Source organism: Pezoporus wallicus, unplaced genomic scaffold, assembly GCF_028554395.1.
Source record: "Pezoporus wallicus isolate ANWC-B61680 ecotype Strahan unplaced genomic scaffold, APGP_CSIRO_Pwel_v1 contig_3952, whole genome shotgun sequence".
NCBI lineage: Eukaryota > Metazoa > Chordata > Aves > Psittaciformes > Psittacidae > Pezoporus > Pezoporus wallicus.
This window is the reverse complement of record NW_026635034.1, coordinates 3,154,820-3,171,418: the sequence shown is the minus strand read 5'-3', so window position 1 is coordinate 3,171,418 and position 16,599 is coordinate 3,154,820. Positions and strand designations below refer to the sequence as shown.

General features: G+C 43.0%; 1 protein-coding gene across 16 annotated transcripts in view; it reads right to left on the bottom strand.

The window, feature by feature from the left end:
• Positions 1 to 16,599, bottom strand: part of AKAP13 (A-kinase anchoring protein 13) — a 208,590-nt gene that overhangs the window by 120,303 nt on the left and 71,688 nt on the right. For all 16 annotated transcript variants that reach the window (XM_057420147.1, XM_057420493.1, XM_057420062.1 and 13 more), the window contains one exon: positions 9,821 to 9,968. In XM_057420147.1, the coding sequence (XP_057276130.1) occupies positions 9,821 to 9,968 (148 nt within the window). The remainder of the gene's footprint in view (positions 1 to 9,820; positions 9,969 to 16,599) is intronic.

Sequence of the window (16,599 nt, the reverse complement as noted above, 5' to 3'; positions counted from 1 at the left end):
TTGATCAGTGACAAGTCAACTCAAGAGTAGTAAGTAATTCAAGACATCACTCACATACCAAAAGCCGGATTACAGAATATGGTCAAACTTTACTTTTCCAGCTCCACAGGACTCCAGTAACTCACCAGAAACTAGAATCCAAGTGCTACAAAACTACGCGCTCCAAATGCCGTCACAACACTTGGCTTCTACTCAAAACATCACAAATTAACCTAAAACAAAGACGTAAATGGCTACAAAACACAACCTGCCCAGGCACGCCTTGTGCTTGCCCTCAGCTCCCACCTTCACCGCTGCATCTGCCCTTTGCTTGGGTTCACATGACAAAACAAAAACTAAGCTGCTTCTGCTAAATGAAACCATGGAAATGGCCACTTTCCATATTTACAAAACAAGAAGGTTGGAGATCTGATAACTCTGTTTGCTTGTGTAGGGCAGAGGAAAGGGGAGTAAGGATGCTCTGGCATAGCACTGATTTCCTTGACTCGGAAACTAGTAAGAGAAATAAAGTAAACCCACAACATCTTTTTGCAGCGTTCAAAGGAAGAATATTCTGTGTCCACCACAACCAGCCCCTGTAATTGTCAGACATGGCCCTTCAATAATAAGGTTTGTGTTTCAAGTTCACCGTGCAGCAGTTTCTTGTTCCAGTCTCGGACTGACGTCATGGGTGTTTCTGCCAGAACAGCATGGACCCCGCACTAATTACTGGAAAAGCTTCTTTTTGCCCATGACCTCAGCATACTACTACATTCATGGAACCCTGCTTAATTAAATAAATCGTCATTTTGTGTTTTTAAAGGCTTTAAAATTCACTTCGAGCTCCTATTTGTGGTCAGTGGGAAAGTTTCCTTCTTGTGTCGGGGCCCTTTGCTGTTGATTTCCCTGACAAAAGGAAAAATATGTCCCTAATCTTCATGGTCTTTCAGCCAAATTTCCAAAGCTGTTCGGAGGCTCTTGGCGTCTATACAGGTTTTGTCTGTTGAAAGAGGCGATCCTGAAGTTAATTGAAAGGTCGAAACTGCTATTAGGACACTGGGTAGCACCAAAATTGTCAGAGACGAGGCTGTGGGGCTTCTTAAGGAGAGCAAATGCAGCTGGAAAGGTATCAAAGGCAAGTGTAGAAGGGGAGGAAAACACAGATGGATATTGCTGGAACAGCTCACTACAACCAGAAGGCTCTGAAGCTGAAAGGTGAGAAAACTTGTTTCCTTCCAGCACTAGGCATCTATTAGCAAGAGGATGATGTGAAAGCCGAAGGAACAGATTTACTGTTATTGATGTTATAAAGAAGAATGAGGGCAAGATGACCCTAACCATTCTGTGATTCTATGACTTCATTCTACTGTTCTCAAATATTGCACATGCATTCCAATACATCTCCAGTCAATAGGACAGGCAGGGAACTCAGCAGCCCAGATGAAACCCAATTCAGAGAGTCCACTTGCCCTCAGAGTAGAAGCCTCAAATGCTGAAGGTAGGTGGTACAACTCTAGGGGAACTTGCCTTTAATGCAGTTCAGAACTCTATACCCCTCTCCCTATACTTCTTGCTTTGCTCATCTCCCTAGGAACATCAGAATAAGCAGCGGGTAAAACTCATTATGTCTATAGCCCCCACAAAAGCAGCGAGTTAGATGCAGGCTGTGAAGGTCATGGCACACTGCAGGACTGACCCAAGTGCTGCAAACTTGGTTCTCCCTCATGCAAAGCAGTGAAAGGTTGTTAGAATGCAGAGGTAATAAATACAATAAAAGGCTCCTGAATAGCATGAGAAAAGCTAAGCCTTTCGTTTCTGTTTTTAAACTGTGTTCTGTCTATTCCCATAAGAATCCCATCTGCAGACTAACCTAGAATACGACTACTCTGACAGAAAGCCCAGAGGACTTCCAGGATTGAAGCAGAAGGCAAACAAGGCCTGTGAGCAGCTACAGAAATATACTTTGGGACAGTCACTTCTTTGTCATGAAGCCAAACAACTCTTCTGTTGAAGAGCAAAAGCTCCTCCATCACGACAACAACTAGAGAAACCTCAGTCAAGACACATGGTCTCCTTAAACCAGTACATCGTGGATGTACACGAAGTTCCCTTGGATGGAGTGGATGGTAAACACCAGCCCCCAAATTAAGCAAAGCTACACAATTGTTCAATGCAACACAAGGGGAGGTGATAAAAAGCCCACATCCTGATCTGAAGCCAAGGATGGCTCTCGTGAAACTCCCCCAGATACTGAGAACAGCCTTGAAAAGGAGGTGACAGAGCTGGCAATCCATCTTCATCTAGTAGGATCAAACAAGCATCGTGCTAAACCCTGGGGAATGTTCCTCGAAAGGGCAACTGCTCTCAACGCTTTGATGTTCTTCCTCCTTACAGCTGTGAAGATGTCAGGCTTGGGGGGGTCACAATCTGGGACAGGTTGTGACTTTTGGCAAACAGTTCAAACAGACGAGGAGCCAGTAAGTAACAAGCACAGCCAATACCAAAAGACTGCTCAAGAGGTCTCTGCCCCCCTGCTTTGAAACTACGGCAGGAACGATGTAAGCAAACATGTCCCCCGTACGTGAACCTTGCGAAGGAACTGTTGGAGGGGCAATGCTTCTCTCCACATCAAAGTCCACTGCTTCCTTCTCCTAAACTAATATCTGAACTTCAACAGCCCTTTTTTCCCAGAGCTTTAGCAACAGTGAGCTAAGCTTTCTGGCACTCTCAGGAGATAAGTGGTTACCATCTGTAAAACTAGCTCAAATCTGTTTTTACAATGTTAAATAACTTGCCCAAGATCACAAAGAGCTTCAGGCAGTGCCAGAACAGACACTATTGCTCTTGATCATCTCCTTTTTGCTCTGGCTGGTAGATAGCAGGGCTTTCTCCTAACACGGGTGAAACACCAACAAACAGCACAATCGACTATTGACTGCTGTGACTCCCTCATACACCTTCCCCAGAAGTGGAGCAGAAAAATATCTGACTCATTAAAAAGGAAAAAACACACCTGGGTGTGTCAGGAAGAGCAATGAGCCTATTGATAAAGGTTTGCATTTGGTAGGCTGGAAACGTGTGTGTGTGTGAATAAATCACACAGATGAGTGCACCCACAGAAGGGAGAGAAATCCCTGTGCTTTACAACATGATCAGGTTCATGATGCTGCCCAGCACCCCTCCTGAGTGCCTTCAGTCTTCACCAGAAATCAGGCCCTTTGGCGAGAAGAGCAAGAAGAAGGAAATGATGAAATAGTGATCGTCATGTGTGTGGCTATGCTGCTCTTTGTACATTTTTATTCCACAGTACAAGATTAGGTCATTTATATGCTGGCTTAACTGTGATTGAGAGTCAAATAACCCACCCCTTAATTCTTCCTCCATTGCATTTTACCCCATTTCTCTTTCTGCTCCTTATTTCCTCTAAATTTAGCTTGGAAACAATTCACTGCTCGGAGCCGTTTTGGGAAGTGCCAGCATATTGCTGGAACAATACAGAAATTAAACCAACATTTCAGTCAGTGCAGAGATGGGCTCAGTGGCTGCTTTTGTTGTGATAAAGCAAAACCCTCATCCTCACATAAAACCACACTTTAAGAACTATTTGAAATGAGACCACAACTCTTCAAGTAAAGAATTCCTTACTGGGCCACTGAAGCTTGCTTTGGGGAGGACACAAGAACAAGAAATGGAGATATGGAGTTCTCGTCGCTGTACTTATGCTCAAAGAAATGAGATGCATCAGTATGATAACACTGCCTCCTCTACACGATAACAATGTAAAGCAATGAGCAGGAGAAAAGGTGAAGTTATAAGTCATTAGCAGACAAGTTAATGTATGGCCTTAGACCTGTCCATCTAATTGGTACCTACAGCTTTGATGTGGGGTGTGGTTAAAAGGGCAGCAACAAAACTTTTCAGAGCTTTTCTCATTACACAAGGCACACACAAAGACAAAACACCCCTAACACAGAGCTTTAATAAAAGATGAGTTCATTTCCTACTCCTCTAAAAGTGGAAATCCTGCCCAAACCTCCTATTTTCAGCATTCACATTTGAGCTATCAAACAATGGGCCCCCAGCCTGGGCAGCTATTTAAAACCCTGCTGGAAGCACATGTTTGGGTTTGCCTAGTAGATGACTAAGGACTCCAGTGCTAATTGCATCCTCTGTGTTACCATGGTGGAGCTGGGTTGAAAGAAGTCTTATAAAGAGATTCAAGCAGGACAGGAAAGCCAGCCAACAGACATGGTGAATTGCATGGAGTATCTTGGATTTCCAACCAAGAGATGTTGCCATCTACTGGCTTGTGGACAGGGAAGCCAAGGGATCTCCTGTGGCCATCTGAAAAGTGCTTCTTTTCTGCTTCAGAAATCCCGAATTCTGGTGCTGAAAATCAGAACCCGTATTTGACACGTGCTTGTGTGATTTGCACAGTTATAGTATCCACTCTTGCAGCACAGGAAACACTATGAAATACACAGGCACAGCAGTAGACAGGAGCCTTCGTTTTTCCTTTTAAACCCTTGGCTATTAAGTTTGGGAGTATAGGAATATTTTTATATGGCCCTTTAAACAGCAGATGGCCTAAAAACCTATAGAAGTATAAGATCCCACACATAACATCTTAATTTCAATACAGATTCAATCACTTTTTCCTGCGACTGATGTCATCTAGTACTGGCATCATTTCCTTTTTATACACTGCCTAGAGTAATTAAGTACACCAAAGAGGATGGACTGCAAAAAGCCCTCTTGGCTATGCTGTTTTATTCTATTTTAGGTTTTTTTTTTGTTTCATAATTAAGAGTATTTTCAAATCCACAACTGGCATTGCCAAGTGGTCACTTGTTATGAAACTTGTTTACCCTGCTGGTCTACCAGCACAAAGATTGCAGTTCATGAAATACAGATTTTTCTATGAAGACTTGTTTCTTGAGGGAAAACACAGAGGAGAATGAAGCATAAACATATGTAATGGATTTCACACTAAAAGTTTAAAACAAAGATATTTGCAAGCTAATTGGACTTCATTTTGGTCTATGCTTTTAACTAGCAGGAATAAAGTAGAGAGGAAAAGAACAGAAACAAAACACAAGACGCAAACCCCTGAGATCTACGGGATTAAGAACAAGTTAAAAACTGAGCCTCCTCCTCCTCCACCTTAGCTTAAGCATGGAGAGAAAGCTCTCAGTGACTCAAAGCATTTGGAGTAAACAGGAGTATTTCTACCCTGTGCAAACTGCTGGCAATCAGCTACCAGCAGACAGTCTCAGGCCCTTCTTCTGCCTCTCAGTTTGTTCCTCCTCCCCTCTGAAACCTGCACAAGAATCCTGCACCTTCTAAGATCAACCAACAAGAGAGAAGTGATTTAGGCATGACAGAGCAAAGGCTCAGAAGCAATACAACACACTGCAACAGGACACACAAAATTACCTTATTGACTTGGCTCACAGACAAGGTATTCCTTACCATTCACTTGTTTAGGAGCTGCTGCAGCTCTGGATTTACCACACTGGACTGCCTTTCCCTGTTTGAAATTTCATTTCAGGTTTCCCCCACTGAGCTCTTCTGCATCTCCCACTCACCACACACCAGTCTTTACATGCAAAGCCAACTCTGGGCTCAATACTACAGCCATTATTGCAATGGCACACAAACCCGCACTAGATACACTACACAAATACTCGAGCTCCCAGCACATCAGTTTTGTGAGCTTTCTCCTGCAAGAATGTTCCCCCACATGTGCCCAAGATCTTCCCAACACTGAGATGCCTCCACTGCCCACAGCAGGCTGTGGTCAGGGTTTTTAACTCATGTGGACAGGGATGAGGATGTTCCTTCTTTTGTTGGTTTGTTTGCTGGATCATGGTATGAGGCTTTTAATTATTAGTTGTTTTATTTTTCCAGTGGGGGAAAAGCAGATGCAGGCAATGAGGCTGCTGTCCTGCAATGAAGTTTCACTGCCCTACTTTAACACAGACTTTCTACATTACCACATGCAATCTGCTTGGCCATTCAGTGTCTCAGTTATCCTTCCTACCCTGCAGAGATGCTGGGAAGAAAAAAAACATACTAAAGACTATAACAGTGCCAGTTACTACAGTAATAAGGACTTGCTGAAAAGCTCAGTTTATGACCAACACTAAGTAGAATGATGCATCCACGGTGTAAGTGGACACATCCGTCCTCAACAGTACTTGTTCAGCAGCAACAACAGTTTGGGCATAGAAGCAGAGCTGATATCATAGAATGGTTTGGGTTGGAAGGAGTCGTAGAGCTCATATAGTTCCAACCCCCTCTAGACCAGGTTGGTCAAAGCCCCGTCCAACTTGGCCTTATACATCTCTCTGCATCCCTCCCTACTTGGACCTTTGGTATCTTTTCCAGTACCTAATGATACCCAAACTCAAGCAATACCTAGTGCCATCACACATCTGACTGCCGTGTCAACTGACCTTAATGCAGTGTCATCATGATGAGATAGCGTTTGAAACTGTTCTGCAGAACAGAGTGCCTCCGGTACAGAGGAAATCTCCAGCTATGAGAATTTGAACCGCATCCTCTAGAAACCTAAGTACTGTAACAGTGTCAGTAAAGCAATAGTTAAGTAAGGTTTTGGTTCCTTTTCACCAAGGCAAATAGAAGCTTATTTGGGCAATGTAATCTGGTTTGCCATTAGGCTGATAAAAGAGTCACTGAGAGCAAGCACAGCATCATCGCCTGCCTAATTGTTATATCTCAGTAGCATATTTTGATACTTCACGTTATGACAGATCAGCTCAGATGTAAATCTGTTTCTTATGACTTGAAATTACTTCCCTTAAAGTAACCCAGTCAATAGTGAAGCCACCTCATCCCAACAGTTGCAACCACCCCATCCCATCCTTCAGAGCAAGGGCAGAAATACAGGTATTTTGCCCTTTCAGTGACTGCTGAATCGACATTTAGCCACATCTTCAGCTAAAAGAAAGCTGCTCCCACAAATTTACAATCAGAATTCCTTTATTATGTACAGATACAAAAGCTCACATTTGAACAGTACTGTTCACTATATATATTCAGTGTTTAAGACTGATGATAAAGACAGCATAAGAGGCAGATTGCTCCAGTAATTATGTAAAATGCAGCAGGCATTTGACTCTGCAAGTTGTAAGCTTTTATTTAGGTAAAGTCTTTCAGCATACAGAGGATTTTCACACACAATGGAGATGTAGGAGGTATTTACATTCTGTTTTCTTTAAGTTCTCATCTAAAACCACCTTATGTTGTTGAGGCTTTTTTTTAATGGGATTTCCTTTGAAAGCTTTGCTAAAACACTTGACTCCATTTTGGCAGCAAATGTAATCAAATCACTTCTGTTTCTGCTTTTTACACCTCCATACATCACCAAAACTACTGACAAAAGACAAAAGACATTTAAAATCTGGTTTTGTTCTTACATTAGCTTTAACAGCATTACTGTTACTCCTTTCAATCAGGCCCCTGATGGACTTCACCGCAAGTCTCCTGGGGACCATATGAAACTCTGAGGACTTGGGATGAGGATGAGGCCTCCAAGCCCAGAAGTGAAGCAGAGGAGGTTCAAGGCAGGCAGAGAGGCTCAGTGTGCTCTTGAGTGAATCAGCCCTTCCTTCATCCACCTGAGCCATCCCCAAGCAGTGGCTGCACTCCCAAGGATGTGCACCACATCTCCCATTGCAGGGACAAACTAAAGATGCTCAAAGCTGGAAGCGAAGGATGAGTTTTGGCTAAAACCTGCTTACAAGAGTTTCCTTGCAGAGCACTTGCTAACGCCTGGGCCTGGATGTTTAAACAAGGGCTGGTCTCCCACACAGTGTCTCTTGTTCATGGCTAATCCTGCTGCGAGGTCAAATAACGCCAGCTCTGAGTCACCACAACCATCTCCAAGGCAACTGGCCGAATATACAGTGTAAACACATGATTATAGATTCAGTGTTGAGTTCAGGAAGGAGGAGGAAGACCTCTGCTGAAATAAGTCATGCTCTTGATGAAATCAGAGCAGTCAGTGCTGAAGCAACACTGAACAAATGCACTGGTGCCAATGGAACGCATCAAAAAGATTGCTTTCCCCCCCCTTTTTCTTCTCTGCATCAATCCCTTCACCACTAAAGTCTCTCAGGTAGTTTCTCCAAAACAAGGTATGAATACAGAAGAGAATGTTACCCAAGCAGTTACTTTACACCTGAGATCTCACCTCTCTCCTTGCACCACGGCTCCAGACAGTGCAATCTGGCAGAAATGGGACTACCTTTCCAAGAGGCCTGTTAAATGTCTATCTGATATGGGCTGTATTTAGGGACAGCACCCATCCCTATCTAGCATCCCACACCACAAGATCATGACTCCAAAATAAAAAAGCCATTATAACTAAAGGAACAATTGAAAGCAATTCCTTCCTTTCCCTTTGAATCATTAACGGAGTCAGATTTCCCACTAACAGCGAATAAAGGAGCCCGAGAGAGCCCTCCCAAGTGACTCAGTTGTACTTGGAGCTGGCCTAGCAGAACAAGCAGAGCTCAGAGCATCATCCCAGGTACTGCCTGGCAGCCACATCCACTGCTGCTCCAAGGATGTCAAGGACAGTGGTGATAAGAAAGCATCGCTCCTGCCCGGAAATCCCGGTTCCCTCACAGGCTGAAGGGGAACACTGAAGTTTTTCAGTTCCTTTCTTGGCAACGCAGCCATGGTCCCGAGGGGAGGTGAGGTCATTGCAAGCGGGGCTGGCAGAGCCCTGTGCCTGCCACACAAAGGCAGGGAAGGAGTCACCTCTTCTTCTCCATCCTCTGGGAGAAAATAAGCACTAATCTGATTGATTGTATTGGGCTCTGGTTGTCAGTAACCATAAAAAGACTTCTCTTCCCAAGCCAACTAACAACACAAACAGCACAAAAGGAAGAGGAAACGAAAAAAACACAGTGTCCAACTCTTAGCCACTCATTCCAGAAGGAAAAACTCCTTAGCCCAAATTTCAATCCACGGGAATCTCTCATAAAACAATCGTTACAAGACAGATAAAAAGCAAACCTAAGAAACACACTTTATTGCTGAAGCTATACTGTGTACAGTGAAAATGTCAGGCATTTTTCTCACACTAGTATCAATGTGCTGCATAGCAACAAGTCAGAATGAAAGGTTAATGGTAAGGACCGCAGCCTGGAACATGCTCATTCCCACGGTCCTGAAGTCACCAAAGGGAAATGCTGCACCGATCTGTTTTGTTTTGTTAGCAGTCAAAGGCTTAAAGAGAGCAGTGGGCTTTAATGTGACAACCTACCCCATCCGAACTGGGTATGCTGGAGGGATGGCACCAAGCACCATCACTGCCTGCCACTGCAAGAGCTTCAGAAAGTCTGTGTTGGCTCTGATTTAAGGGAAAAGGGTTCTATTTTACCAGGTCTACAGCAAAAACCTCACAGAGTCAAGCAGAGCAGATCCTAAGCACAGCTAGACCTTATATGCCTTATAGCCTTATACATAGGCTATACAGCATTTGGATAATAGCAACTCTAGCCTAGCAAACGTGTCTTCCATTACCTTGCTTGCATTTAAAAGCTTGCTTAACGTGTAAATTTAACTGTGTATTTTCTCTAATGGAATTCCACAGTTACACATTAAATAATTGCAATCTCAGAGTCATGCAATTCCAGCAAAATCAAGCAAGAGAATTTTAAGAGGCAAAAGCAGCCATGCAAACCACACATGAATGTGAAAATGAGCAAAAAGACAACCCAGAAAACAGCACGATGCTGAAGCCCACTTGAATGAACCACATTTCATAGACTGATACACTGATACACAAAGAAAGGGAATTGTTTACCAGGTGAAATGGTCTCCAGACTCCCAGGATTTATCTTTCTTGTGCTTGTGCAGTGTTGGACAGTTGACCCAGTGAAGACCAAGTAAAACACTACATCATCTTCAACTTTATCTTCCTCAGTCAGCTGCACTGTTATTACAGAGTCACCCTAGAAAAAAAAGGACAAGAAACAAGGTTAGGTTTACACTTGTGAGAACTGCATCATATAAAATAGAACTTCTCTCCCTACGAGGCTCCCTGTTTGCGTGCTCCTTTCACACAACTTGGGTCCATCCTAATTTTTACATATTCAAGTCATCCTTCGCATGCTTCTCAGCATCCTAGCCAGCCAACCAGCTAGAAAATATGCTGAATGCAGCTCTAGGAAGAGATGCATAGAAATCTCAAGGGTATATTCCAAATAGTAACTTTATATGGTGAAATCACACCAAGTCATAAGCACACACCCCACACAGGGGGGTTTTATATACATACACACATGTATACACGTATCTCCCTATATATGCATACCTAAAACAACAGAATGGGGATAGTGGTCTAAAATTGCTTCTGTCTTTGTAAATTTGAACAAATTCCCTAAATCTTGCTTGAGCGTTCACATTTCCCCTGTCCAAGATAGCCACAGTGCTGACAGTTCCAGCGTAGCCAACTTAACCACTTGAGCACATCCTATCCATCATCCATAAACACACACAAAGATATGGAAGTTTCATATACCAGATTTCTTCTGCCTTCCTTACAAAAAAAACAACAATATCTGGCTGTACAGACAGTGGTATCTCTTCTCACTCATCTATGAGCTCACACCTTGGTGAAAAGCTTATGTTCTCAAAACCAGCAGTTCTTCAAGCCCTAAAAAGAAACCTGCCATGATATGCTGGCTGAACACTCCTGCTTTGGTTTAGGGAGGCTTTGTTTCAGTATCTCGGTATATTTGATCATTTCACTCATCTTTGCTGCAAGCAAATGACATTTCTGAAGGACACATATGGCTATTGCAGTTAACCCAGGACAGGATACAGTAAATACACCCACAATTCATACACCTGCATGGACAAGAACAGGAACAATATCCCCCAATATCCTTCCATTTTCCATGAGGAAGGAAAAATAAAGAAAGAGGATAGCTTGCAGTTAGTACAAGACTAAATGGAGCATTTCCATTTGGTCTCACCATACATCATTTATCTGCCTGAGGAATTATATAAACTACAACACCGAAAACAAAAGGCTGCAACATGACCTTCTGCCCCTTTTCCATCAAGATCAAAACCAGTTGGATGCCCCAGTTTTACACTGCAGCTGCATTAGCCAGCTCTCTGCCACCACCCCATTAAGCATATGGTTAAGGCTGCAAATCTGGAAATGATGTTTTTATTATTATTATTGCAGATTGCATAACTCTGATTTGTATATCCAACAGAATACACATGCAGATTCATTCAAAACCTTCCTCTTGAGCTCGCTCCGTTCATCCCTTCTCTGTGTCACATACAACTATTGCAGAAAAATCCCAGGCTTCCAAGCCCTCCTGTACACCAATGCGCGTAAGCATCACTTCCCACGCTCCGTCTCCCCCTGTTCTCCCTCATCTCAGCTCCTTTTACACCCCATCACGGGTTCCTCCTCCAAGTTCATGTCCAGTTCTCTGATCCAGCCTGTCTGGGACCTCTTGCCAGGGGCAGATCTGCACCTTGTTTTGATAGAAACAAGGTTTTGCAGTGCAGTACACAACCAGCCCTTGGTATTAAGAAGAAATATGTGGGTAAGGAGTATAAGACACAAGAAAGAAAACCAAGAATGCCAAAGAGATAAATGAAGCAGTAAGTATAGTTTGCGTTTCCAGAGGCTGCAGTTACAAATGCACATTATAGGAAGGTCTCACATGATAATATCAGACCAGGCTCCCAGCTGGGGAGAAAGGAGCTATGCAGCATATCTTGTCTATAGTCAGTGTTAGAATGAAAACAGGTGCAAAAAGAAATAAATCAAGCTTTACATTCAAGCATGACCAGTTCACATGCTGAGTTGGAAACTAAATATTCCATTTCAAGCAAATGGATCCAGTTTTGAGCGGATGTTCAAAAAAACAAAAGCTGGAGCTTTAACCCCCAAATCCTTTGTGCTTTGGTTTTTACATCCGTCTTCAAACTGTTTCTCCCTTAAGGCATGAACATATAAAGTACTTAAACGGACTTGAAATGCAGGTAACATTTCAGGACGCCCATCAACAGGGCTGATTGTTTAAAGAGGTATCTGGTAAAGGAGAGTTTTCTTTAACTCAGAAATCAAATTCAGCTACTGCAATTCTGGTGAAAATAAAGCCAACCCGCAGAAGGTGCACGCGAGAAGGCGCATGCCTGTCCACGTGAGCTACTCACATTTCAAGGAAAAGCAATTTAATTTGCAGCATTACTGCAAAGCCTAATTTATATATTTTGTTATTGACAAAACCCCATGCAAATACACATAAGAAACCTCAACACCAAAGGTTCTGGGTAACCTGAAATCTGGCTAAGCCAGGGTTTTAAAAATGATAGCTGAACTTCCTATATAGAAGCAACAGATAGATAGATAGAACATATATATACCTAATGTAATTTTGAGGGTGGCCCTGCTTTGGAAGGTGGTCAGACCAGATAACCTCCAGCCATCCTTTCCCACCACTCTTTGTATGTTAATTCAGCTTATTAAAGTTACTGTTTAAGTCAAGGGGAGCACAAATTATCATCAGCTGCTATCAGGTTAAGAGGCTCTTCAGCTGCATCCAAGTAGCACTTTATAGTGGGATGGTCTCCCACACCTTGCTCCTTCCTTCTCTTCTGGAGGACACTACAGCAAAAGACTGAAGCGGAACACCCTATACCTTTATTATAACTGAGCATGTTCTGCTTGTTTTCTTTTTACTTGAAGTTGCAAGTTGTCTTCCAACACCTGCAGCAAGACCAAGAATGTGCCACCTAATTCTTGTGTGCTTCAGCGTCCTTACAGGTTGTACTGTACCTGCTACTGCTCACTGTGCATGATGTGATCCGAGATGCCCGAAGCAAAAGAGCAAAGCACTAAATAAGACCGTCCTCCTTCAACACACATGCTTCGTTTCCCTTTTATTAACAATACTGTTGTCTACTGCCCATTTTAATTTGATTTTTAAAAGCTGTATTCCAATAACCTTTATTTGGAAAGGAAATAACGTACAGAACAAACCTTCTTTCCAACATTTTTGGAGTTAAAGAAAATCAATTGCAAATGCAGACAAATTCCTTCAACCCACACAGAAGTCTTTCCAACAGCCCTATTGCATTCAGCCTCCAAAAACATTTTAATTGAAGTATGTTTACCTTTATTCATTTAATATTGTCCAAAAAATGTCATCTGTTCAGCATCACTGCCACACAAGGTGGTTATTATAACCCTTCTTTCATCCCGAATGGCTAGAAATGGGAGGCCAGCCTGCCAATACCCCTTTGGTGAAAGTACAGACAGATCAAAGCTATTCTCTGGAATGCTCCAACAAATAAGAATAATTTAATTTCAAAACTAGTTTGGATCGACTAATATTTACTTGGCTTAAAGCCCATTGGAAATGAAAACATTCCATTTTGGTCCATTCATGAAGGAGGTCACCCTCTCCCTCGTTCAGATCTGAAAATCTCTGGTTTCAGAGAGCTGAAACAGGACGTAAAGAAGGTGGATGCAGTTCTTTAACTCTCCTCCTCAAACCAAAGGAGAAAGCAGGTTTGCTTTGCCAACGGATGGATGCACTGGAAAGCCAAGCCTGACCTTGGGCTTTAAACTACTATAAAACAATTCAGAAAGGGATTTGAGAGTGGCACATCTCTGAACCTTGGGCTTAGTCAGGGCAGCAGAAATGCAATTATCCCTAAAAAAGCCAAATGCTGTTACTAGGTCTAAAACCCAACACTAGATTGACAACACACCTGTTTGTCAGCAGATTTTCCTGGCATTAGGACAATTCCACCTTTTTAGGTATTTATTTTTCCAGTGCTGCAGTTCAAGGCATGCGGATTATGTGAAGGCAAAACTCAAGCAACTGAGTAATCATTTCTTCTTTCTCAGACTTGGTTTCTGTGCCTGTTACAACGAACTATTTACCTTCAAAGGCTTTTCTTTCCCTTAATAAACGGCCTCAGCATTATTTGGAAGTGACGATGAAGCGAAAATCCTTAAGCTCCAAAGAATTAAGATCACTTATATTATTAAGTCAAAAATACCATCCACCTTCCAGAAAGAAGTAATTGTTTTAAACATGTAAAGACATCTTTCTTTTCCACTTCAGGCTCTGGAAATCTGGGACTGGGGAACCGGGCATCATATCAGCTCTACCAGCAGCAGGTAGAACTGATACGTGCATTTCCCTACAATGGACTACGAAGGGGGAAAAAGTATTCTTAGCATGCTGGCTATCAAATTTTAAAGTTTCTAAAAAAAACCCCAAAACACTAAAAAAAAAACAAAAACCCTGCCAAAACCACCCAAAAAAAGCCACGCTGTATTTTTATAGCTGAAGCATGTGATTTGTAAGCTAGGTTTTCCCCCATGGGTCATAGTGGGAATTTTGAAGTACATTACCTAACCTACTAACAACCCAACTCTGGACTCCCCACACACACACAGTCTAAAAATACTTATGAAAATGAAGCATGTATTAGACAGCACTACTTGAGCCTTCTGCTTTTAATGAGGACATACTAACCACCACGATTTGTTCTAAACAGAAAAGCAGAATTGCTGCTGATGACCGTTGCCATCTCTGCCTGTTTTTTCACGCGGGAAGAACACAGCAAGTGCAATCCTACTGAATGGGAAGTCCACGCGTTAGAGACTCAGATGCAAGGAAAGAAACCTGCCTCCCAATGTATTTTCTTCTAAGAGCTGCTGTAGACATCAGCGTTATGATGCTTCATTAAAACAGCTGGATTAGGTGCTGGATTAGATGAGTAAATTTAACTTGCCGCTGTAACAAGTTTTGTTTTGTTTCCGCTATTCATAACATGAATCAGATGCTTGTTGGGTCATTGCTTATTGCATTATGCTGGGACACAAAAGGAGAAACAGGCTTTTGAAACACTTTCTCCCTCCCAGCCTCTTTAGAAAGCTCCAAATAGCTCCCAAGAGAGTGGCACTGTACCCAGGAATGCACAAAATCACAGTTGTGGTTTCTTCCTCCACCTTCAAGGAATCCAGGCTCATTGATATCTCTATTTATTCAGTTTTAGATGGAATCTGACTTGCTGTCGAGCTAGTGCTCAATACAGAGTACACAGATCAGGCTGTGATTACAGCAGGAGGCAAGTCCTTTCACATCCCTGCACTTCGAGTTTCCCCATCAATGAAGCAGTCCAAACACACCAAGTAGTTTTCATCCCAATGGCTTTTAAAGGAAAAGCTGCCTTTTCAATCATGTGACGTTCTCCTTGGACAGCAGGCAGGACTGACAATAATTAAGTTAGAAAAAAAACTCAAAGGGGAAGTTGAGACAATTATACCTCAAATTGAGAACTGCAGAATACTCTGAGATCAGCTGGAGGATGAAAAAGGCAACTGCAAGGCAGCTTTAGAAAATGCAGAAGTCATCCTGCATGGAAAAGGTAAAATATAATTGTTTAGATGCTCAATGATCCATTACCATTTACCTCTGCCACTACACAAGATCAACAGCTAAGCTTTTGCTGCCAGTGTCCCTGTCTCAGCTGAGCATCTTGGAAGATCCCTCCCATCTACGGTTACTTTGGGTTGGTGCAAACATGTGTTTAACCCCCTGGAGAGGCACATCTGGAAATGACACCCGCAGCATATGGACGTTTTTGTGCAGAGCAAAACCAGGCGCAGCCACAGGGGCTCCTAACTGCACATGAAGATGGGGGTTTGGGCGACTATTTTTAGAGCAAACACGGCAGTGTTCTCATCTCCTGGAATAACCCTTTTGATTGAGAAAGGCTTGGGTCCCCATTTTCCAGGTCTAAGCACTCCGGCTGGTCAGCTGGGATACAGGCACCAAGGGCTATCATTGCTGGCTCATAAATCCAAGTGATGCACTCTTCCCATGGCAAGAAGATAACCTACATCCAGCAAGCGCTTCCAGACTGCTATTCCCAGGTGAACAGAAGCAATGGAACAGCAAAACCCTGAGAGTTAGAGTCTGAGGATGGGTCCTACCTTCAAAACATCCAGCTAAGTCCCCTTCCCTCCCTACCTTAGCATGGTGTGAGTGTTTCCGTGTACCTCACTTAATCTGGATCACATTTTCTCCCACGGGAACATTAATAGGGTTTCTAAATTGCCTCCTGGTACTTTGCTCCTAGATGCTGCAACGCCACAGCTTGAACCATCCATGCCCTTTTGCAGATGTGGCCATTTACCCTGGAGCTCCCAGCACATGTATATAAAAGGAACGGACTGTGGGAGGAGGTAAATGGTACAGGGAGATAAAAGCAGTCATTACAGACATCCTCAGTTTCACAGGTATGTATTGACTCAGAGCAGCATTCAGGGAAGAAAGAAATCACATCAAACACAGTCTGTTCTGCAGAGCTCCAGTCCCAGAAACAAAGGTAGGACTGTGAAATCTGCCTGAACATGAGCAGCTATAGATATCTCTGCTTGCCTGGAGATATCCCCCTTGATAAAGGCAGTGACCGGGGTCAGGAGCGTGGGGAAAGATGGATGTCATTCAGGGTGGAGTGCTGCAGCCTCCTGCAGATAAAAGCTCCAGGGAGAGACTCCAGAAATAAACAGGACGGCAAGCTGCCAAGTTT